We start from the raw sequence: 25294 nt of genomic DNA, 5'->3' as shown, positions 1-25294 counted from the left end.
TCCCAGCTAACCCTGCTGCCCCTCAGTGGACAGGGCATTCATACACACATGAATGCCGAGTCCTGGCCCGGTCAGCTCAGGGAAGAGAGAACTGGCAAAAGTTTCCTCCTCAGTCAATGCTCTTTTTAAGCAAGGGTCAGGAACCTTCTGCCTGCATGCAGCCCCACATGCAGGCCTGTCCGTCACGGTTCCCCTCATTCATCTCCAGGAAATCTCTGTTTTCCAGAACTCCAGTCACCCCTGCCTGCTTCTCCGCACCCCTCCCGCCTTCCCCGCACCAATTCAATGGTCATAGTCGACCAGGGTGGAGACAGGTTAAGGCAGCAAGGAATCTGAGGGAGGCAGGGAATTCAAGGGAGATGGGGCTTCTCCAAGGAGCTGTTCTCTTGTCAAACTGGTCTGAAGATAGGTGGTATGTGTCCACAATGATCCCCAGTGACTCTTCAGCAGTAGGGAAGAGTCACAGTCTCGCAGAGAGGTGGCAGCTGTTTTCTGCATCTGTTTGGGCACCCCAATGATGCCCAGGTCCTGTGCCCCAGAGCTGCATCTCAGAAGGAGTGGTTTTGACTGGAGATTATTTGCATATTTGACTCAAAGCTCAAGGAGGAAAACTGCCCCTAAAAACAGGTGCTAACTCACAATGTGTAAGAGAGGCAGAACACACAGTGTTTAGGCTCTGCCCTCTAGATTCATCTCACTTTACATACTGCTTCCTGAGTTGCTTGGTATTAGAGGAATAGCTGGGAAGTCTAGGGCCTCCCTTCCCTAGTCACATCAGCATTGCCCCTACGTTTTGAAGATTCAAATGCAATGAGGGAAGGGGTATGACCCAAGGAGAGGTATACACAACAGAGAGACTCACACTGAGACTTGTCTTGTATGCCCAGGAAGGGGAGGGTTCCCAGTCAATCTTGACTTTGGGTATGAAGACTGCCCTCTGCCATGTGATCTTAATGGCAGGAAAACAAACAAACAAAAAGAAAAACGGAGTGAGTGAGCAGGTAAGACTACCCTAACAGAGCAGGAATCCTTAACTTGGGTCCACGGACTAACTTGAGAATCCCTGACAAGCAAAAATTCCTAGAGCACTCATCAAATCCCCCCAAAGGGTGCTTGACCCACAAAAGAACCACCACCATCATGCACGGCAATGCACACACGCTTTCTATCATTTGGTTTGCTGCAGCCCCCAGCTCTCACCCATTTGTGCCTCCTTCAAGCACATACACACACTTGCACAAGACACACAGGCACCAGGTACCCTCTCCTTGCCTGTCTCCCAGCCTCATCACGTACCTGATAACAGATCGTGCTCGAAGGCACAGACAGGCTGCATGGCTCAATTATTAATGCTGCTCTTTACAGACCTTGTCTTATTATTGCTGTTCATGCTATTAGGAAGAGGGAAAAATCCTTAATGCAGTCCTCGCCCATTTCCTCCTGCTGCTAGAAGAAAAAGCATGTGCCAGGTGGAGCCACCTAATAGCATCATGTTTTCACCTTTCTCTGCAGACAGTACCTGCAGTTTCCTCTAGGGCATCAAGATCAAGTGTATCTCCAACCGGGCTATGGGCTCATTTTCTGTGGGGACTGGGAAGGCAAGGTAAAAACACCAGCTCTCAAAGGAAGAAACGGGGACTCTGAATAGGATGCCTGCATGAACAGGAATGTGGATAGAATATGTTAACAGGTCGACCTTGGAGCCCTACCTATGGTTTCCTGCTGAGAGAATCACAATCAGTGAAAAATCAGGAGATGGAGCCACAGCTCAGACTTGAGACCATATCTGGAGAGGAAGGTACAGAGATGCTATGCTGTATTTTGTCCTTGAAGGGGTCACAGTGTAAGAATTTCATGAGCTGCCCCTAATGCTCAGCAAATCGGGAACTTTAAGGTTGATGAAACTACACCCAGGGTTTATCTATGTTAACCCATGCTTTTATACCAATATATGTTAAAGATTAAACCAAGTTTCAAATGTGTCCATTTAACCAAGTAAGTCAGAAAATAATCGTGAGCAATCATCACTGACACACTTAGTATAGCCAACTCTCTTTTGGTGAAGGAATACACTAGCAGAACAGACAGATTTGGACCTTTATTTCTTATAAATAATCTGACAATTTAAGGGGGTTATGTTCGTTTCCATTTATGTCCTGGAAAATAGACTCTTGTGACTTAGCAACCATGTTTAAAAAGCTCTTGCAGTTCTTAAATAAACAGAGTGTATGTTTATGAGGTCCTAACGATGTTATTTTCAGGGATGACGTAGACTTACTGATATGTGTCTTTGGGGATTTACAGTAAGTTGTGGGTGATTTGTTGCTGCAACATACAGTATTTGTCTAGAGAAAGGTGGACATTCACTTATGCAGCATTTGGAAACATGTTAAATGGGAAACAAGCTGGGGCTTGTTCACCATGGAAAGAGAAGGGCCCCTTTTTGGGAATCAGAAGGCCAAGAGTTAAGAATATTTTCTGGCACTCAGGGACCAGAGCTAATTCAAGACCAGAAAGAGAGACAGTTTAGAATAGAGATTGAAAACGACCTACAGAGATGTTTTGTTTGGCCTGTAGAGTACTTTTACAAGTGGTAGAGTCATGGGCAATATTTTAAAACTGGAGATTCAACATGAAAGCCCAGTTTCTTCTCTTTCCCTTGAAACAGGGAAGATTTGCCCACACAAGTCTGCATTTTTTCTTGGGGACAATCAGTTGGGAGGTTATTTCAGGGATGGCTCAGGCTCTCGGCTCATCCTGGTCCTCACATATCTGCTAGCCTCAGTTCTAACATCTGCCCACCCCTTTCCACTTGAGCCTCCACGCCTCAGTACAGGAAATGTTCTTTTTTGACTGTGGCACTTTCAGTGAACAGATCTCTTATACTGGCAAGACTCATTTTCAGATATAAGGATGGACAAAGCACATGCGTTTTCAAAACTCAACAGAAAAGCAAGACTATTAGGTTTTTTTTTTTTAATGGACATATCTATAGGGGCCATTTTTATTAAATGATATAAAATGACATTACTATCTCCCAAAGCCAAGTCATAAGACATGGTTTGAAATGGAATGTTTGTTTTTATTTTCTCATCTGAAACAATTAGATGATACCGGGAGGGCTGTGGTAGAAAGCATCTGTCTCTGGGCATGTTTTCTTATCTGTGAAATTTTCCAGACGGTTGGGGCTGACAGGGAGGGAGGGAAGGGAGCCAAATTTTCCATCAGGCGCTACAGACACAGTGACGAGGGCCCACCATGCTTCCAGCGACCCACAAAAATGACTGAGTTCCAATTTCTTCAAAATCAGAAGAAAAAAAATAAGAATATGTCATAAGGACTCTAGCCTGGATTATACTTATCTTTATAGAAAAACAGTAGTAGACTATAACTTTTAGTATTCTTTATAGAGAAATGGACTTAAGAATGCGAAAGCACCCAGAGCCCGTGGAAATCACAGGGCAGCCCTCCAGGCAAATGCTAGTCTCCAGGCTAGCATCTCAGGTGGAGCCGTGGTGGGTCTGCCCACAGCCCCGCCTCCTTAGCCATGACTTTTGTCTCCCACCTCCCCTATGGATGCTCTGTGGCACGTGGCAAATTCATACGTGAGGCCCCTGTAGGGAACGTTACACCCAGACCTCAGTTTCAAAAAGCTGGAACAGATGCCTTTCATCCAGTCCTTTCTGGAAATTTCTAAGTAGAAGTGTCCAAAGGTTTTTCACCACACACAACTGGAGAAGAGTATTACTGCCACCAGGGACAGTTTGCTTTTCTGATTCTGTTCTGCCATCCTGAAAGCATTCTCAATTCTTAATCTCAGTGGCCAATTTTGAGGCAGGGCTTCACTGGACTCAATACATACTGAAAAGAAAATCCAAGAAGCCCAAAAGCACGTGCCATAATAAGAGCCCCTTTTATGGATCACTTGAGTTGGTGGGGGGGACTGAGCTTCCTGTTTCCTCAACACAAAATCGCCCCAGAGCCAAGCACCCTATAAAACCCAGCTATCTTTTCAGCTTCTGAAACTTTAGCACTTGTTGTTAACAAAGCTCATTATTAGAAACTGATGATATATAGCCTAGGGATATCTCACTGGTTATCTTGTTTTGTTACCTTGTTTTTCCTATATTTATGGCCGTACCCTCGTGAAAATATTTATAATTTAAAAATCTCAATGGAAAATATCTAGCTTCATACATAGTATTTGAAAACACCAGTATCTAGAAAAATACCTCACGTACAATCAGTACTTAATAAGACATCTATTACTTGATCAATGGGCTTCCCTGGTGGCGCAGATGGTAATGAATTTGCTTGCAATGCAGGAGACTCAGGTTTCATCCCTGGGTAGGGAAGATCCCCTGGAGAAGGAAATGGCTACCCACTCTACTATTTTTGCCTGGAGAATTCCATGGACAGAGGAGCCTGGTGGGCTATATTCCATGGGGTCACAAAGAGTTCCTGATTGATAGCTTTAAGTTAGGTACACGGCTTTCAGCCCCATCTCTGTTATTATGATGAGACTGGGGGCTAATCCTTCCATGCTACACTTTCCCATCCATTTATAAGTGAGACAAGATTGTCTCCTATATACACACGTGTGTGCACACCCACACGCAAACATATACACTTCCTTCTCCCAAATTCTGGGAACAGTGACATGTATATCCAAAAAGTCCCACGGGCATCCTTGCTGCAAGGGACTCTATTTTTATTCCACAAATGTCTCATCACTGACCAGGGTCTCCCCAAAGCTTCCTTTTGTCAGGCTGTCAGGAAGAAGGACGAGAGGAATAAAAGAAGAGGCAGAGGTCACATCTCCACTCCTGTCTGCAGCCCATAAACCCCATGATGAAGCTGTACCCGTCAGCACCACACCTCAGAACAGCCATGGTTGTGTTAAGCATGCGATCTGCCCCTGCATTTGGATCAAACTGTTCTGAACTCTAATCTTTCCCTCCCGCTGGCTTTCATACTGATCTCTCAGCAGTTGCTGAATGCATGCCTGGCTGCAACTTTAGGTAAAGGACCAGAGCTGGGCAATGGGGAGACGATCCAGCCCTCTGGTGGTATAAACACACACTAGTTGCAGAAGACATAAATAAGTAACTGGGTGTGAAAGGGAATGCATCTTCTTCATTTGCCCTAAAACAATTCTTCTCTTTTTTTTTTTAAGCCAGAGGCCTAAAGGAGGGTCAGATAATCTGAGGTTTTCTTTTAAATTCTAGAGAGTAGTGAAAAGAGAAGAAATACTTCATTCTAATTTTGGAGAGTCGAGTACATATGGATTTATAGACACAGTTACCAGATAGTGTTTTCACAGAGGAAACAAATGAGCAGTGGGGCAACATGTACTCAAAAGTTATGTGTAACAAATTCCAAACAGGCCAGACCAATGCATTCAGCCTTGTCAACCTCCCACAGCAGAGCTGGACTCTTACCTCCTCTCTGAAATAGTACACACGCACGCACAAAACGAAAAAGCAGGATCTTAAATTGAAAAAAAAACTCAAAGCCTCATGCCAATGAGAATGAAATAAACTAATCCCAAGCACCCACCTGGCTGGGTTTGCTCTTTTCCACCTGGGATTATCTCTGTTCTTTTCCACATCCCTAACATTTTCCCCAAGATGACAGCCTGAAAGTCCAGAATTGTGTAAAAAGTCATTATTGCTTCTGCTATTCAATGGATAATACTGTCACATCTGTATCTTTTATTTAGAAACCAAAAGATCAAGTAGGAAAGAGCCTGGCCTGGGAGGGAAGGACTTTGACTTCCGGCTCTAGTTCTGTCTGTGGTTGGTGGGGTGACCTTAAGAAGGTCACGTAGCCCTCAGTCGGTAGGAGAGGATGCTGAGGCACAGAGAACAGTGAACTCTGTCCCGGGTGAACTCTGAAGCCTCGGCAAGTTCCAGCATTTTGCTCTAAAGCTGTCTTTTGCAGCAAACCTGGAAGGCCTAGCTCCATCTTCCTTCCCACTCCTAACAGCCCTTGATTTTTGCCTCAGGAAACGCTGAAGATGAGCAGTTGCCTTGACGTTTCTAGCTGCTATTGCCCATGGTACCTCTGCATCTCCTACACAGTGAGTAGCAAGCGAGAAAGCCTAGACCCTTGTACAGCGTGGAGGATGGAAGGCACAAGGTTGCTTACCCTCTCAGCATATTCTCCACCTGTCTTCTCTACCAGGCTTACAGCCCACTGATATAAAAAAGGGCAATTTGCAAAAACCATGTCTGAGAATGGAGGGTTGCTATTAAGGTTAAATTGCGAATGAGGACAGGAGTTCCCATTGGAAGTTATTTACAGCCTCTTTGCCCCTAAGGTGTCTCCTCTCCCCCAGCCCTCTTTTTGTGGGCTGGCCCCTCCACCATCTGACACGCCATTCTTTCAACAGCTGCTGGCTCTCCTGTTGTGTTCCCTTCACAGATGTGCAGCGCTGTTCTGAACATCCTGCCCTTGAACTTTCCCTACCCATAATTTTCCAAACCAAAGCCTGGCAATAAAAATGTCAGTGAGGGACGGAGAAAATTGGGGGGAGTATTTAAAAAGGAAAAGGGAAAAATAGGGAGATGCTTCACACACACAGGGAACTGTGTTGACTTCCTCCACAAAGGTTTAAATGCATGCTACGATGTCTTGAAAAGGGCATGAAGGTGGGGAGCTGGAGCCAGTTTCCCAGAATAAATGGTGAGCTTCCTTTGCGGTGCCACAGGCTGCCCAGCTGCTCCTGCTGTGGGGATGGGGGGTGAGCTACTGGCGACAGGGAAAGTGGCATTCATGGCCCTTTACAGGTTCCAGCTACTGTTGTGGGAGTAACGTACATGGTCCTCACAGGTCTGCCAGGTGCCTGCTCGAGGTCAACACCTGTGTGTGTGATGGGCAATAACAAGACCAGAGCTGGAGGCTAGGTATCTTACATGGTTTCGAAGACCTACACAGAAACCCACTTGGAATCAAATTTTCCTAAAGTCAACCGGTTTGATGTACACACAGTGCTCTAACGAACTCTGAAGCACACAACGCAGAACTGTAACAGATTAACTCTATCCTGAAACCCTCTAAAGAGATAAAAGAAACTAATGGGGAAGCAGAGCCTCTCCGGTTATCTCCTCTTAACCTGCCAAATAACAAGCTCAGAGACCTAGGTAAGGATGGGAAGGCAAAGGGGCTAGAAAGCCAGGAAAGAATTCAATTAGTGGGAGGGGTCTTTAAGAAACAATCAGCTTTCCTTGTTCTTTGCTAACTTGATCTTATTCCATCACAAAATGCTGCCTCTCGACTGAAAGAGAAGACATTGTTTTTTGAGCCACAGTTTAGAAAGAAATGAATCAAGGCTCAAACAGACATCAGACAGTGCATGGTCCAAACACCCCATGTCCCATTGAGGAAGTTCACAGGACCCTTGTAAGCATGGCTGCCTTGCAGACTTGGTCCCAAAGGTGCGGAACAGGGAGATGGAGAAAGAAACAAGAAACAGATGAGTTGGCAGGATGAGGCGATGTGAACTCTCCTGTAACATCTACTGAACCCACGGAGACACTTCCACATCTGGAATTTTACTCCTTAACTTGGAAGTGAGGTGACTTTAGACAGTGGATTCAAATCCACTAGCTACGTGGTTTCATCTGTTAAGGGGAAAAGGTCACAGTCCCCACCCTATCAAGTTCTCAGGACAATTCAATGAGATTGCACATATAATTAATTCTGAAGGCTGCTAAGTCACTTCAGTCATGTCCGACTCTGTGCAACACCATAGACGGCAGCCCACCAGGCTCCGCCGTCCCTGGGATTCTCCAGGCAAGAACACTGGAGTGGGCTGCCATTTCCTTCTCCAATGCATGAAAGTGAAAAGTGAAAGTGAAGTCACTCAGTCATGTCCGACTCTTAGCGACCCCATGGACTGCAGCCCACCAGGCTCCTCCATCCATGGGATTTTCCAGGCAAGAGTACTGGAGTGGGGTGCCATTGCCTTCTCCGAATTCTGAAGGGCTAGCACCATACCTCAGCACACAGCCCAGGATCAGTGAATGTTCCTCCGCCCTCTCTCTCCTTTTAAGGAGAATTTCTAGGCAAAGGGATTAGAGGCCTGGCTGTGTAAAGATTCAGGTAGGCAGGTAACTAGCCAGTTCTACTAAAGCTCTGGGTATCCCCATTACATCAATGATGCCCGTGCTATTTTAGAGACTATGAAAACAGTCTGGTCAATTTCTACTGCAGTCTAGTTTTCCCTAACCATTACCTAACCATAAGCAATTTGGCCATGTGGAAAATATTCTTCGTGATCACAATGACGTTGTCTCGAATGAATGAACTGAATATAAAATGAATGAATAACCGAGTACAAACAATATTCTACGGACTGGGGGAAGGCCATTTTCACATCGTAACACCACTGTTTTCCTGGAATCTGGCCCTTGGATCAGATGTTCTCCAAAACACGTGCCGCTGTCCCTACCCCCTGCTGCCTAACGTCCACAACCCTCCAGAACAGCACTTCTGACACCAGAAGCAGAGAGCAAAGACCGATGAAATCAGCAGGTGCCCCCCACTGTGCACCAGCCATTCTGGAACAGATAAAGTCATTAAGGAAAATTTTAACAATGCATAACCTTTCAGCCTTACTCTGCTCACGGCAGGTAGCCTGCCTTTTTAGAGACACAAGCCAGCAGTGAAGTTACCAGTGAGCAGGACTTGACCTTCATTTTCAGTGTGTGCAACGTTAAATATTCATAATCCACCTAACTGCAACGCAAGAAGTAGTGGAGTTTACACACGAATCGAAGGAATAAATACCTTCACACCGGTTGAGTCATCTTTCCAAGAATGCTCTTGGAAAAAATGCAAATACCCAGGCCCCTGAGTCTCAGCCTCAGTTCCCTTGGAATTCTAGAAGCAGCAGGAACTTATACCTTATGCAATCCGTGGATCCTGCCCTCACACTGACATCTTTGGGTCTTTTTTTTTTTTGAGAAGAATTACTGTTCCCATGTCAAAGGGAGGAACTAGACAGGGATGGGACCAGCAACAGTGACATTATCACCCATGGGAGGTCTAGGGGCACTTTTGACTACGTTGTACAATTTTTTAAAAAATCTTTGCTTCACAGATGATCAGAGTGTGTAGGAGTAAAAGGGATGTGGGTATGGAGAGACATCAGAATTAAGAGCTGAAGCGCCTTAAATCAGGTACCTTTTAAAAAATGAAAGTCATTAACAGAGTCAATCCTAAGAGTGCTCATTACAAGGAAGAAAAATGGTTTTTCTTTAATTTTGTATCTATATGAGATAATGGGTGTTCACTAAACTTATTGGGGGTAACTGTTTAATGACATTAAGTCGAATCATTATGCTGTATACCTTAACTTACACAGGGGTGTGTGTCAATCATATCTCAATAACACTAGGAGGAGAAAAAGAAGGAAAAAGAAATAGAGTTCTCTGGGACAGTATCTGCCTCGTGTGGCCATTTAATGTTTTGAGGGGAGGTGCAATTACTGTGTGCAATGGGCTTAATGCTTCTCTGTGTCTGTTAAGGAACTGACATCTGTGTCCATCCAATCATTGGGTGGAACATCTCCCTCTGCTTGGGTGGTTTCTTAAGAGACTGTTGCTGGGGTAATGAAACATGTTAACACAGTTTCATGTATAATTCTCTTTGGCTTTTCAGACCAGGAGCTCTGAGCACAATCTGGCCCAAGCAGACAGTAATCACTTGAGGCTGCACAAGTGATTCTCCTGTGGTGACCACTCTAAGAAAATTAAACTTAAAGAAGGGCTTCCCAAACCCCTGAGTGAAAAAGACGTGTTTGAGGCTCCATCTTGGCTTAACAATGGAAAAAGAAAGAAGCGTAGAAGTCATCTTTGGAAATGACTTACCACTGCCTCTTGATGGTGCTTATTGCTTTGAAAGGTTAAGAAGATCATAAACCCACCAATGACGACATTTATCTGAACTGCCTGTTTATTCCTACCACCTGCCCTGACGGTCCTGCCTTGACACCGAGTCAGCCACCATGACCAGTGGAGCCTGATTTCGATGTTAATGTGTATTTCTTGCACGATTTAAAGGGCCAGGTGCAGAGACCCACACATCTTGAACTTGAGCATCCCCCAACATTTTGGTTAAAACTCACTCAGACAAGCCATTTTATGGACCATTCATTGTCTCCCCAATTAGGTTCACACAAGGGAAAGCCTATGCATTGTCTTTCATTTACTTCAAGGGTATAATAAATGCTATAACTGAAATTCATCTGAAGAATACGAGGCACTTTTTTCCAGGGTGATGATTTAGCGTAACTTCCAAGAGATGCTTAAAGCTCTCTTTCCAAGATGCCCAGATGGCCAGCCAAACCATGAGTGTGTAAAACTGGTGACAGTTTTGAATGAAAGGGATGCATTTTAAGAATTTATATTCTGCTTTCTTACTCGCTTTTCATTTGCATCTTATATGTGGATAGAACTTTTTATCTTGCATACTATGCTTAATTATAATTTGTCTAATGGACTTTCTTTTTATTCTTGGGAATGAATCGGTGGCTTATCATGGAGGTTACCTTATAGCTTCTGCTTTAATTCATCCCCCTACTTACAGGGAGCATCTTTGCTGACTTTCCCCAGGAAGAGTAGACCCTTGGTATCGACTATACTGATGAGGTCACCCATAGACAGACTCCTGAGGTTCGACTTCAGAACCTGATGCAGTAATTCCAATGAAAAGTAGAAAGGGCTACACAAATAAACCTTAGATCGTCTTATAAACAAAGCCTTGCTATGCCAACCACACAGTTTAGTGACAGAAGAAAGACTGAAGTTAGGACGAGGCTAAAATAGTCCCCAGGGAGAGTGAGGACAGTCTTGGTTCTAAGATTCTTGGCACTTTCGCTTGGAAAAACTGAGCACAGAACCAGAGGTCTATCCATGGAATAGACTCTTTGCAAGTCCATGAAGAAAACCAGAACCAGAGAGGGTTCCCAGGGCTGGCTTTCCCAGGCTCAGGAGAATCACAGCTAAATCCAAAGGACACGGAGGTGGTGCAGGGGGCATCCAGGAAAGAGGGCTTTGCCTTGGGGAATTCTATTCCCTTCTATCCTCTCACATGGAGCTGAGAACACCACACCCAACAGAGCCAAAGACCACTCCACAGTGGACACTGTAAAAAAGGACACAGTTCAAATCCATTTTACAAGAGCATTTTATTTCTGAGAAATACAGAGGAGCCAAAAAGGAGAGACAAGGAAAGAAGGCGCCAAGGTCCTTCTGACCGATCACCCCATTCCCTTCCACGTAAGGGTCTGCCTGCCTGGGGCTCACAGACTACAAGCCTGAAACTGTTTCCTGAGCCCTGGCATGGAAGCTGACATAGGGTGCACTCCAAGACTTCTGAGAACACTCCTCAGCCCTGGGGGAGAAAATGCAGAAATAAGACAAGCGGCTCTAGAGGATATTCGGTTCAATTCAAATATGATCCAGAATTATGAAGAGGAGATATTTAAATGAGGCTTACCTTCAATGACATACCAGTTAGAGTTTTCCAAACTTAAAAAGCTCTTTTCTCTCTTGGCCAGGAAGAGCTGATGGAAAAGTGCATGGAATCTCAATCCTGGAGAACATTTAAGAGTCCACCTGCGGTGGGTGAGGGCAGTCCAGCCTTGTGCATGCGGATGGGCTTAGGACTGCTGATACTCCAGGTATGGCCAATTCCCAGAGACAGGTGATGAGAGGAGATGTTTTCTTCATCTTCCCTGACATGATTTTGGCTCAGCACCCAAAGGCACAAAATCCTTTGGCTGGTGACCAGTAACTCTGAGAAATTCAGAGTTTAGGCATGCACGAAATTACTACCATCCCGAGCCACAGAAAAAGAACACTAAGCTCAGAATTCAGGCACACCAGGCTCTGAGCCAAAAGGGACACCAAGTAGGTTTCCTCAGATCAAACTCTAGCACCGAGGCGTACTAGGCTGAGAGTTCAGGGAATCAAAAACACTCTCACAGTGGACAATGCAGACAAAGAGCCTAAGGCCACCATCAGGTGTCAGGCTCATGTCCCCGCAGAAGGGAATCAAACCAGCTCAGCTCCAGTTTCCCAGATGCTGTCAATTTCAAGCCTGCAACAGAACAGTTGCAACAAATGACGTACCAGTGGGAGTGGGGGCGACACCTGCATGAACCAGGGCAGAAACTGGCCACCACTGAGCAGCTTTGCTCAGCGCCCTCTTCTGCCTCAAACAAAACCTTTTCTCTGTGTGACACAGACAGACCCCACCCAGAGCACCAGTCCCCTCAGCTGGCATCCCAGGCGTCTGCATGAGTGTCCTCTCTAGGAATTCTCAGATAGCCATGGGCCTCCACTCTGGGAGTTATCACAAACTCCTCTGTCCCGTCTCCTTACCTTCACAGGTCAAGAAGCACCAGCCAGTGATGCTTCAGTTGAATATTCAACTACCAGTGCAAAGGATGGCATCATGCTTTCTAAGCTGACCTCCAAGAAGAGTAAGGCATTGGCAACCCTAATAAGGAAAGGATTCTAAACCGCCACAGCAAGCATGGCTCACACCCTCACTGGTTGGACACCATGACCCTCTCAGAGGTTGCAAATTCACATCAGAGCCCTCTTGACTTCTTTCCACCTTCAGCGCAAATACTGCACCAGGAAACAGCTATTTTAAAAGCAGTAACAGCCAGCAAAAAAGCTTGATGACCCCAGATTCCTCTCTCATCCTCCTAGGACAGTATAATCAAAGTAGTCTTTCTCATGAGAGCTTGCTTTCCCGTTCAGAAAATTAACACAGACAGCCCTGCCTTCCTCCAAAAGTCTTCGGCACTCAAGGAGGCTCTTCCAAAGGCTGGTGTTAAAGATCAGTGTAAAAGTTTGTGATTGTTTTAGAAAAGAGGGCAAGAAAACATACTGAATACTCACTTTGACGAATCTATGAAGTATATTACAAGTGCACCAATGCTGAGAGCAAAGACTAAGACAACCTGCAAAAGAAGAGAAAAATGCCATCACTTAAGAGCTGACCGCTGGGATGTTTACTTATTTATTTTGTGGAGCACCCACCTGCAGCTTGGAAACATGGTGCTTTCGGGAGCCTGCTTGGCAGTGTCGTCCCCTTGCTGCACCCACAGACCACCCCCCCTTGCTGTTGGCTCCTCACATCACAGTGGACAGCAACCTCGCTGCTGGCCAACAGAGGTCAGGGCAGACTTCTGTATCCCCTGGCACCAGGTTTTATCTGGCCCTGTTATCTCAGAGTCTGACTTCTCCACAGCTGAAGTCAACAGACCTCAGTGGGAAAAGAGCAGGTAAAAACAACTGCAGGGATACAATTTTTCCTATTATATGTAACCTAGGCCCCAAAGGAAAGATAGGGATATCAACTTTTAACAGCTTTGCTGAGATAATTTACATACCATAAACACTCCCATTTTAAGTGTACAATTCAATAACTTTGAGTAAATTTACAAGTTGTACAGCCAGTATTTCATCCACTTTCAGAACATTTTCAACCGCCCAGTAAGATCCCTCATGTCCATTACAGTTAATACCTGTTCCTAACCCCCATCCTAAGTGAAGTGAAAGTGTTAGTCACTTAGTCATGTCCGACTCTGCAACCCCATGATTTGTCCATGGAATTCATTAGGCAAGAATACTATAGTGGGTTGCCATTGCTTTCTCCAGGGGATCTTCCCAACTCGGGGGTCAAACACGGGCCTACTGCATTGCAGGCAGATTCCTTATCATCTGAGCTACCAGGGAAGCCCAATCCCTAACAAACAATACTAACAAACAATACTAACCAAAAAAAAAAATAATAATTTACTAACTTACTTTCAGTTTCTATACAAGAAATTTTAATCAAAAAGCACAAATTTGGTGTCTGTACAAATGTCTATACATGCGTGCTCGTATGCATGCATATTTATATCCACTGCCTGGGGGGGGTGCGTATGCGCACGCACGTGCGTGTGGTTATACGACTTCTCAAGTGTTCTGGAGATAGTTTAAGTGCAGGAAGCCAACTTAGGTAATATGATCGGCCAGGTATATGACAATCCTTGTTCTTCTTTATACTCTTCACTCAAAATTAATCACCATGGATTCAAAAGACGGTTTTGGCATCTCCTTCAAAGAATACCTGTCACGCTAAAGTCTATCAAATGAATATGTAGCAGATGAGGCTGACGCTGATGCTTCTGTCCCCACTCAACATTCCAATTTATTTATTCTTTCATAAAGGAGACTAGGAGTGCAACTAAAAGGATGTACAAAAATAAAAAAGATGCCAAGAGCCAAGAATGAAGTTTGAGAACAAAAAATAAACAACACCATCACATACAATGCCTGAGGCGGGGGTGGGGGTGAGCTGTAAAATAAGTACCTGGCAGATGTGCTGATGTCCTAAAGGGACTGTGGGGTGAAGGGTGTCAAGAGGTGTCGGCCTCCTCAGCCCGTCTACAAGCTGACATCCCTGTAGCATTAGCAGGCGGATGGATGTGAACCTAGATTTACGTGATGATGAAACATAATTGAGTCATGTGTGTGTGTGTGCATGTATGCACGTGTCAAATAGGCTGATAGAAACTGAACTCTGCATACATATTCACTTAAAACATTATAAAGTTTTGTGGAGCTATGTCCATTCATTCCATGGATGGTGGGCTACAAAGCAGACAACTGACAGCTGACACAACCAGACGTTATAAAAGGACTGCGTACTTTCACAGCATCTGACGAATTCTCCTTAGGAAAGGAAGCATTAAAATAATACCCTACCGGGGCTAACTTTATTCTTCCATTTTGTTTTCAAAACTAAAACAGGCTCCAGTTGAATTGAAGGAAACTCCTGTAGTCTGTCAGTAATGATCCGTGGCCCAGGGCTAATCCCCCTGCCCCGACCTCCCTCCACCCCGCCCCTGCCAGCAGACTCACTTCAGTCCCCTCACACATTCATTCATTCATTCCTTGCACAGTTGTACATAAAAACAAACAAAAACATCAACAGGCCTCTGCTCTTCCCTCTATTATCTGAATGAGGCAGCGAATCAAATAGCTTAAGATTAATTTTGATCTGTGCTGCTATTTCAGAGACATAAGCAGTTAGTTCCGGGCCCTGACCTCATTCTCATAATGCTGCAAAGAGAAGGGGCGTGGCCACATTAGAGGGAAAGGCCCTGCTCTTCATTCATAAACAGTTGATGCAAGCCTAATTTCTATCAATTTGTCTGTGCTTGTGTGTGTGCATGTGTGTGTGTGTGTGCGCACCTATGAGTGCAGAGCTTCTGTCAGAGTGGCGTCCAGGCCTAGGCCATTAAAGCTGGAGAGAGGATGAGGGGAAAGCATGGGAGAGGTAGGAGGAGAGGAAGGAAAGAGGAAAGAAAGAGGAAAGGATAAAATTCTCGCAAGTCGTTATCTACATCATTCTGAAATAAGCTCAGTATCTAAGCTCTCCTGCAATGGTGATGACCTCCCAGCATCAGGGCAGAGGAGGTGGGGACAAAGCAGCCGACACTAATGTATCCAAGATACCCCAGCTTGGCCTCTGTGATGTGGAAAATGTGCAGCTTATTTAAGCAAATCAGCCAGTGAGTGACTGGAGAGGAGCACTCTTCCTAGCCTCTTCATATGCAAACTCAAGCATCAGTATTGCTGTTGGGATCAGGGAGAGAGAAAAATTCAGAAGGAAAAGGACTCAAAAGCTCCCAGGAGCTAAAGATTCTGAGAAGTGGACCTATTCCTGGGTCCACATGTTCAGCAGGAAGGCTTTAAGACTTTCTCTCAATGAGGTTCTGGGTGTCCAAACTGTCCCACCCCACCATCCCCCAGCCCCTGCCTCCAGATACAGGTTGGGGGAGGATCTGCTTCTCTCTGATCAATTGCCTCTATTGAGGCAACCAAGCATGCAATTTTCAAACTTGCTAAGTGGCTCTTTGTCAGGCTTGATTACACTGTCATCCCAGATCCAGGTGCTGCAGAAAAGGAATCAACGCTTTGGATGTGGCCATGAAAACAGGAACCCAACAGAGATGAATCTTCACCAGGGCCCTAGCAAAGGGTTAGTTCTCTCTTGCATCTTTCATTGTCTGAGAACCCTACTCTAAATATGAAAAAATTCAGTCCAACTACACAAAATGACTAGATTTTAGCCTAAGTGGTAATGGTTATGTTAGAGAGTACACCCAAATATTCATCTAGGTATTTATTTCACATTTGCTATGCATAAGGCCTTAGGGAAAATGAAAGATGCCCACTTAGAGTCACAAAATAATGCTCTTTTTCTGGAGAAACACTTAAATAGATGAATCCTAGGCTATTTTGCAGGTCAGGAAGCAACAGTTAGACATGGAACAACAGACTGGTTCCAAATAGGAAAAGGAGTACGTCAAGGCTGTATATCATCACCCTGCTTATTTAACTTATATGCAGAGTACATCATGAGAAATGCTGGGCTGGAGGAAGCACAAGCTGGAATCAAGATTGCCGAGAGAAATATCAATAACCTCAGATATGCAGGTGATACCACGCTTATGGCAGAAAGCGAAGAACTAAAGAGCCTCTTGATAAAAGTGAAAGAGGAGAGTGAAAAAGTTGGCTTAAAGCTCAACATTCAGAAAACGAAGATCATGGTATCTGGTCCCATCACTTCATGGCAAATAGATGGGGAAACAGTGGAAACAATGACTGACTTAATTTTCTGGCCTCCAAAATCACTGCAGATGGTGACTGCAGCCATGAAATTAAAAGACGCTTACTCCTTGGAAGGAAAGTTATGACCAACCTAGACAGCATATTAAAAAGCAGAGACATTACTTTGCCAACAAAGGTCCATCTTGTCAAGGCTATGGTTTTTCCAGTAGTCATGTATGGATGTGAGAGTTGGACTATAAAGAAAGCTGAGCGCCAAAGAAGTGATGCTTTTGAACTGTGTGTTGGAGAAGACTCTTGAGAGTCCCTTGGACTGCAAGGAGATCCAACCAGTCCATCCTAAAGGAGACCAGTCCTGGGTGTTCATTGGAAGGACTGATGTTGAAGCTGAAACTCCAATACTTTGGCCACCTCATGCGAAAAGCTGACTCATTTGAAAAGACCCTGATGTTGGGAAAGATTAAGGGCAGGAAGAGAAGGGGACGACAGAGAATGAGATGGTTGGATGGCATCGCCAACTCGATGGACATGGGTTTGGGTAGACTCCGGGAGATGGTGATGGACAGGGAGGCCTGGTGTGCTGCGGTTCATGGGGTCACAAAGAGTCGGACATGACTGAGCGACTGAACTGAACTGAGGCTACTATGCAATTAGTGCTCAACTGTACGGTATATGTAGAGTCAATATATAGTGAGATATTGAGTAGGTGGTACATACATAAATGGAGTAGCTAGGGAAGGGAAACAATAGGAGTTCTTATCTCAACAGCCAGTTCTTTCTCAAAGCTTCCCTTCTTCCGACATGTTATGGCTACTTTAGTATCTCTTCAGTGATGAGGAGGGCCGATGGGAATTCCTCCATGAACTTCTATAGTTCCAGGGACCAGGGCCCTGCAGCCCAAGGGACATGGTAAGATGAGACCAAGAAAAGCACAAACATTGAGATCAGAAAACACTTGCCCTTCAGCAGCTGAGTCACAGAACACTCCTTACAGTGAGCACGCACTTCACAGAGAACCATCCCAAATAAGAGTGTGTGGACACAGCTTGACACACGGGATGAGGCGAGTTGTCCCTCTCAGCATAGCTTACGCCTGCCCGATCAGCCTTCCTAACTTTTCAGTCTGCAGTCACCAAATCACCTGGACTACCTTGCGTAGTGCTAATTGCCGTATTCTTAGGTTTACTGCAAACACCCATATGCTGTGTTGTGGTAGAGTCCTGAGTGATATTTACATAGCGCCAGATTCCTAAAAACAAAAGCGGTCTGATAAATGTCACCGGAACAATGGTGCCCGTGAGTCATCTATTTTCAAAACTCCAAGATCAAACATGACGTGTGTTTGCACAGAAGAATGCTAGGAACATACACAAAGAGTGTCCTAAAAGAATGTCTATCCCCTAACACCTGACACCAGGAGTCTGATGATCCATGGGGAGCAAAGAGATGGAAGCCACAGCCATTTTCATGGTGGAAATTCTAGCGGGCCCTGATGACCTTCCAAATGTCTCAGGAAGTGCAGAACAATGCAAAGCAGTATGACAAAGCACGTGGAATATCCTCTCAGGTCACCAGAACTCCCCAAGGAACAGACAGGCCCATGGGTGTGGTATGGAGAAGAATGAAGCTGGAAAGCTGGCTCTTCAGACACGTTGTCTGTTCTTGAACCTGGTTTTCAAGCTGTCAGGTTTAGGCCCAAAAGCTTTGAATCCACACCTGGGGCTACACAGGCCTTCAGACATGGATTTGGAGCAGAGGTTCAGGAAGGTGGCTGCCACTCCAATCTGATCACCCAAGGAGCTTTCCTTGAAACAGAGATGCCCTTACCTCACCCAGGGAACAGAGGGTTGATAGCTGAGGGGAGGAGAAAACTGGGTATCTCTATTTTTAACATGCTCCTCCAGTGAATCTGATGTGTGGCCAAGAATGGGAGTCATTGAATTAAACCCATTAGGGAAAACCACTTAGCTCAAGTCAGAGATTAATTTACAAATGTCCCCTTAACAATTGGCCCATTAGAACATATGTATGAGGCCTGCAGGCTTTGAGAATCGTGCAAGGAGTACTCTAAAAAGTACAGAGAGGAGAATGCATTAATTCTCTCCTGAGCAGATTTTACACATTCTGCTCAGCTCATGGCAGAACAAATGACCCTAATTAATGATTCTGCACATCTGATAGGGGCCTAGCCAGCTACTGGCAGCAGCGACCCCTCAGAAAATGAACAATTTTTGATATAGGATCCCAAAGGCACATTACTTTTTTTTTTATTATTATTGAGATATAATTTATACACAATAAAATTCACTGTATGTTAAAAAAAAAAAAAAGACATAAGGACTTCCAAAGCAAAACAATCTGGGGACGGTTTGTTTATGAGGATAACATCATTCTAGCATCCAAATTATAATGTTTGGTCTGGCGAATTTAACAACCCTACAATCAACCTTTATTGAACTCCTCTACAGAAGGCCCAGAGGGAGAGAGAGGGATACAGAAAACCGAAATTGCTAAGTCAGGCCTGATCTTTGCCCTCAAGGATCATGGAATCCAGAAGTTTAAATTGCTCAGGAGTCCTTATGAATTTTGTAAACACATATAAATAGACCCTTCTGCAATGTCCAAGGAAGGGGAGGGTGGCTAGAAGTAACACCACTGCCAACTCCCACAGTGAAACAGGAAGAAGGGAATGGAAAACCAACGAGGAGGGAGAATTCCTGATGTTCCAGGCCCACTTGGCTGGCCCGGGGAAGGACAGGCACCAGCTGTATTGGGTGTTTGGCACAGGACTCCAGTCAGGAGGCCCTCCTGGGTTTGAATCTCAACTCTGCCACAACAAGCAACATACTCTTCAGCATATCATACAACGTCCCTGGGACTCAGCTTTCCAATCTGTGAAATGGTGGGATCGCAACAGCTGTATCCAATGGCGACCTTGATAGGTTACTCTAGATGGTGAAAGAATGAAAAACATTTGGCTTGAAAAGGCAGAGCTCTTTTATGCCAACTGCACGTCCTTTGTGCCTAATTATAATTCAGCATGACGTCAACAGTGTGTGACAATGATCTGTGTCAGAGAGGCTTGCTTCCTTCAAAACACCACAAGCAAGGACTCCACGGACACGCAGGTTCAGAGTCTGCATTTCCAGTAGCACGGTTAGTTGTCCCTGTAGCTTTTCCTACCACAAAACTAACATCCTAGAGCCAGCCTCTGCCATCTCCTGGCTCTGCCACCTCCATGCCCAACCCTGCCATTGCTACAGGGTACTGAGTGGTGGTTTGCTGCAGCCCCTCTCCTCCCCTCTGTGATTCTCTAGAAACTCGTTTCTGCCAGTTTTACCCCAAGAAGCTCACACCCTGAGTCTCAATGTTTTCTCAAGGGAGAGGGGGATGGATTTCTTTTTCATCACTATCTGGCAAGATTAGGAGTATATTTTTCTCATCCCTGAACTATTAGTGGTTCTCAGTAGAAGACATTATCTTGCTACCAAAAAAGGTGTTTTTGTTATTCTAAATAACAAAAGATTTGTAAAGTACAAAACCAATATTTTGACAGTGCCAGTTAAACAGCTGAAGAGCCCCCTAAGTTTCCAACCTAACATTCTGGCACATTACATTAGACTCATGCAAGTGCTTACACAAAAATGCCATAAATGGGTTCATTGGAAACCAAGACTCCAAACAATGGCTGAAGTATAGACGGAGTCAAGATCAAAGAAAGGAAGGAGGAAAAGAAAGCTTTCAGGAGCTGGTATTTAGAATTACAGCATTAAAATAAAATACATGGGACTTCCAGATAAGAGTGAAACTGTGATTTATTCAAATATAAGGAAGCCTAGTAAAAACACCTGTGATTTTTGTGGGGATTCAAAGGTGGTGTCTCAAAAAATGCAATACGTGAAGTGCAGAACGAACTGGATTTTCAGGACACATAATGTAAAATTCCAAAGGCCTCCCTCAATTACTGCAAATGACTTTCACAGCTTTTGGTATGAAGAAAAACATCCTCGGCACAGCTTAGAAGACCCTGAAAACTGACCATTTTCCTCCTCTCTGGCTTTATCTCATACGCTTTCCCTTTCTAAACTCCAATTAATAGAAACTTGAGTTCTTATTCACACATGCACACACACACCCCCCAAGCACAGGGTCTTTGCACAAGTACTCTCTTCCTCTTGGAAGACTTACTTCCGCTCAGGCTATTCATCGTTCATCAACTCCACTGCCGCTTCCCTGCTCACATAAGGAGAGAAGGTCTGCATGAGTACAGTCTGTACCTGGTGGCACTTATCACAGGGGCAATTTGAAATTGTATGTTTCTTTGTGTAATCATTTGATTAACTCCTCTCTCCTCCACTGGAATGCAAATTCTATGAAGACAGGGTCCATATCCATTTGTACTCATGACAAAATTTCCAGGAGCCAGCAAAGTGTCTCAATCAACATTTGTTCAATAAAGCAGCACGTGGAGAAAAGACTGAAGAATGAGCTGGAGACTGGGTGCAGTGAAAGCGAAAGAAAGCCAGAAGATACGAACCCTCACCTAGTGGGACTCCACAATTTAAAGCCCTCCCTGCAATGGCAGCATGTGGGAGCCCCGCTGAAGGGGAGTGGGGCTGAACAGCATTGCAGCAAGGAGGTGATCTGGGATGCCCAGGAACCAGCTATGACATTCAAGTGCACAGACTGGAAGGTGATGGCCAGAGGGACCTGGAGGTAGGTAGATGACAGCAGTAGGGAGAGTGAACAGAATGAGGATTTAGTCAGATGGCCGGGACCTCAAGAGAAAAGGTTTGAACAGCATGGAAGAGGCAGTGGAGGACCAGAGTGTCCAGTGATCCCTGGGCTATAAAGAAACAAGCCATCTCCACACAGAAAAGTGGGGGACACTACAACTCCAGGGAAATCCAGTTTGTTAGGAGTGTTACATGAAGAGGCTAAGAATTTAGATTAAGGCAAGGATTAGGAAGGAACCCTGCAGGAACAAAGGGTAGCCCATGTCCTGAGGAGGTGTGATACGGAATAATATCAATGTACAAATGGCGTTAGTCACTCAGGCATGTCCGACTCTTTGTGAAGCCATGGACCATAGCCCACTAGGCTCACCTGTCCATGGAATTCTCCCGGCAAGAATACTGGAGTAGGTGGCCATTTCCATCTCCAGGGGATATTCCCAAGCCAGGGATCGAACATGGCTTTCCCACACTACAGGCAGACTCTTTACCCACTTAGCCACCAGGGAAGCCCTGTCCGTGAATATATGTGCATGTACTGGGTTCTAAAAATCACTGTGGACAGTGACTGCAGCCATGAAATCAAAAGACATTTACTCCTTGGAAGAAAAGCAATGACAAACCTAGACAGAATATTAAAAAGCAGAGACATTACTTTGCCGACAAAGGTCCATATAGTCAAAGCTATTGGTTTTTCCAGTAGTCATGTATGGATGTGAGAGTTGGACCATAAAAAAGGCTGAGTACTGAAGAATTGATACTTTTAACACGTGGTGCTGGAGAATATTTTTGAGAGTCTCTTGGACAGCAAGGAGACCAAACGAGTCAATCCTAAAGGAAATCAACCTTGAATATTCACTGGAAGAACTGACGTGGAAGCTCCCATACTTTGGCCACAGATGCGAAGAGCCAACTCATTGGAAAAGACCCAGATGCTAGGAAAGATTGAATGCAGAAGGAGAAGGGGGCGACAGAAAATGAGATGATTGGATAGCATCAATGATCAATGGACATGAGTTTAGCAAATTCCAGGAGATAGTGAAAGACAGGGAAGACTGGAATGCTGCAGTCCATGGAATTGCAAAGAGTCAGACACGACTTAGCAACTGAACAATGACAACAGCAATGTACACATACACAAACACACATAAACAAATTGCAAAGAATACAGAGACAAAGGGATAGTCCACAGATCAGTCACAAATGCTGGATCTCTACCAATATTAATTAAGCAACTACATTCCCAGCAACGTGTCTCTGTCCATTTTCATATTAGGCAGTAATTTCAAAATGACTGTAGATACAGAGAAGCCCTGGGAAATAATAGGGTTCCTTCTCAATGTAAGCTAAGAACACATTTAATATAAACTATGTGTCTGCTGGAAAACAGACAAATTAAGTACAATAGTGGGTTTTCTAGAGAGGGTGGAGGAGAAATTGATTAATATAGTAGATATAGTGGGGCTGGGTTCTCCTTGGTTTGCTATGTTCTTCAAAGAAGAATCTGGAAGGTAAGTGATAAGTCAATTGCCTCCTCTCTTCTCCTCTGAGGATCCATGTTGGGGGCCAGTTCTGTGAACTTATGGAGGTTAGTGTCCTCAGTTGTCACAGGAGGATCATCTGTCTAATATCCTGGATTTCATGCTCATCTCATTCTGTGCAACTTAAAAATACAGAAGAGTTCAATGTGTTCCTCTAAGGTCTAAATCTATTACAATTGAAACAAGAAACTGAAATGATGGAAAGCAATAGTAACAATAAGACAGAAAAGTTTCCCTAAACTGTCTCCCTCCTGAGAGTTGAGGTTTAATGACATTGAAACTTTAGGTCACTGCATCATAAAATTCAAAAGGTTGATTTCTGCATATTTTTACCAATGGCATTAAAACTGATGTCTTGACAAACAAGACAAAAATCTTCCATTCGAGGCCGAATGTTTGAAAGAGCTTTCCTGTCTAATCACTGAAAAATCCAAGGGAAAACCTTCCATCTGCTGGTGGAGTTTCCAATTTTGCAGCTAATGAGCTTTTTAAAAAATTGTTTGGCTTAAAAGTATGTGAGTTTGGCCAATTGGACTGTTAATTTAATTAGGTTTACAGGATGAGAAAACCTCTGGGGCACTATCAGGTCACCAGTTGCCACTTATTGTCACCAAAGACTAAATTTATGGCCATCATGCGAAGAGTTGACTCATTGGAAAAGACCCTGATGCTGGGAGGGATTGGGGACAGGATGAGAAGGGGACAACAGAGGATGAGATGGCTGGATGGCATCACCATCTTGATGCATATGAGTCTGAGTGAACTCCGAGAGTTGGTGATGGACAGGAAGGCCTGGCGTGCTGCGATTCATGGGGTTGCAAAGAGTCGGACATGACTGAGTGACTTAACTGAACTTGCCCAACTTTTCAAATTTTGCCAGTTTTTATGGTATATTAAAGACAAAAATAGAAATGAAAGCAGGGACTCTAACAGATATCTGTACACTCAAGTTCATAGCAGACAAAAGGTAGAAGCATGCAAGTGTCCACTGATAGATAAATGGATAAACATGATCAGATCTATGCATACAACAGAATGTTATTCAGTCTTAAAAAGGAAGGAAATTCTAGGGGACTTCCCTCTGGTGCAGTGGTCAAGATTCCATGCTCCCAATGTAGGAGGCATGGGTTTGATCCCTGGTCAGGGAAATAAGATCCCACATGCTGGGCAGCACAACCAAAAAATGTTTTTTAAAAAGAAAGCACAAAGCAGCAATTTATAGCCATAGCTGATTATTAAGGAACACTGCATATATTGGAAATTCCTTGGACATTAAGTCACCCTTCAACCAATGAGGTATCAAGCATAAGCCACTACTTTGAAAGAGAAGTCAAACATCTGGAATACGTAGAACAGAGCAGAAAAATTCGTGAACAGGAAGAGAGAGAAATGGAGCTGGAACTGGAGAAGAAAAAAGTCCAAATGTTTCAGGAGTCAAAAGAACAATTGTAGGCTGAGTTGAAAATGGACTACGAGAGTTATTTGGAACTGGAGAACATCCTCAGCAATCTGGGTCTAAGCAAAGAGAAAGAATCAATGTCATACATGGAATTAATATAGAAAAGTTTTCTGTAGAGGTGTTTTGGGGGTCTGTGGGACTTTTCTTTTTGCTCATTATTTTTCATGTAAGGTGAACTAGCAAACTAAACATTAAAAAGATTTACTTGCACATATTAAAAAAAAAAAAAGCAAATTCTAGCACATGTTACAACCTGGATAACAATTGAGGACATTCTGCTAAGTGAAATAAGCCAAACACAGAAGGACAAATTCTGCATGATTCCACTTATCTGAGGTACCTAGAATAGTCAGATTCACAGAGACAGAACTGGGATGACAGTTGCCAGGACCTGGAGGGGGTGGGGACGGATATATGTGGTTTAGTGTGTATAGAATTTCTGTTTGTTCTTCTGTAAAGGGCTGAATAGTCAATATTTTAGGTCAGCAGGCTACATGATCTCTTTTACTACTACTCAAGTCCGATACCATAGTGCAAAAGGCAACAGAGACAGCACATAAATAAATGGGAATGGCTATTGCCAACAAAATTTTACTTATAAAACCAGGGGATAAAAAGAATTTCTGTTTGTGTCAATGAAAAAGAAATTGACAATGATAATGTTTGTAAACACTGCTAATGTACTTAAGCCACAGAACTGTAATGGCTAAAATAATATATCTTATTTTATATGTATTAAAGGAAAAAATGGAAGAAAAATTCAGAGAACTTGCAAGTGGAATCCAGCACTATATTTATATTTCAAATCTCAAACTTAATCACCTTCTCGGGGGGAGGCAAATATCTCTCCTTTCAATAGCAGTGGCTATCTCCAAGAAACTTGTATTCCATACGTAAGATTCTTTCCTCTCTAGG

General features: G+C 44.2%; 1 protein-coding gene across 24 annotated transcripts in view; it reads right to left on the bottom strand.

Annotated features, from left to right (window-relative positions):
• The window catches only part of KCNMA1 (potassium calcium-activated channel subfamily M alpha 1), a 762349-nt gene that overhangs the window by 364837 nt on the left and 372218 nt on the right, over positions 1 to 25294 (bottom strand). For all 24 annotated transcript variants that reach the window (XM_068982831.1, XM_068982832.1, XM_068982835.1 and 21 more), the window contains one exon: positions 12921 to 12982. In XM_068982831.1, the coding sequence (XP_068838932.1) occupies positions 12921 to 12982 (62 nt within the window). The remainder of the gene's footprint in view (positions 1 to 12920; positions 12983 to 25294) is intronic.

This window comes from Capricornis sumatraensis, chromosome 10 (assembly GCF_032405125.1).
Source record: "Capricornis sumatraensis isolate serow.1 chromosome 10, serow.2, whole genome shotgun sequence".
Taxonomy (NCBI): Eukaryota; Metazoa; Chordata; class Mammalia; order Artiodactyla; family Bovidae; genus Capricornis; species Capricornis sumatraensis.
Note: the sequence above shows the minus strand (reverse complement) of the source record. Positions and strands in the feature narration are given on the sequence as shown.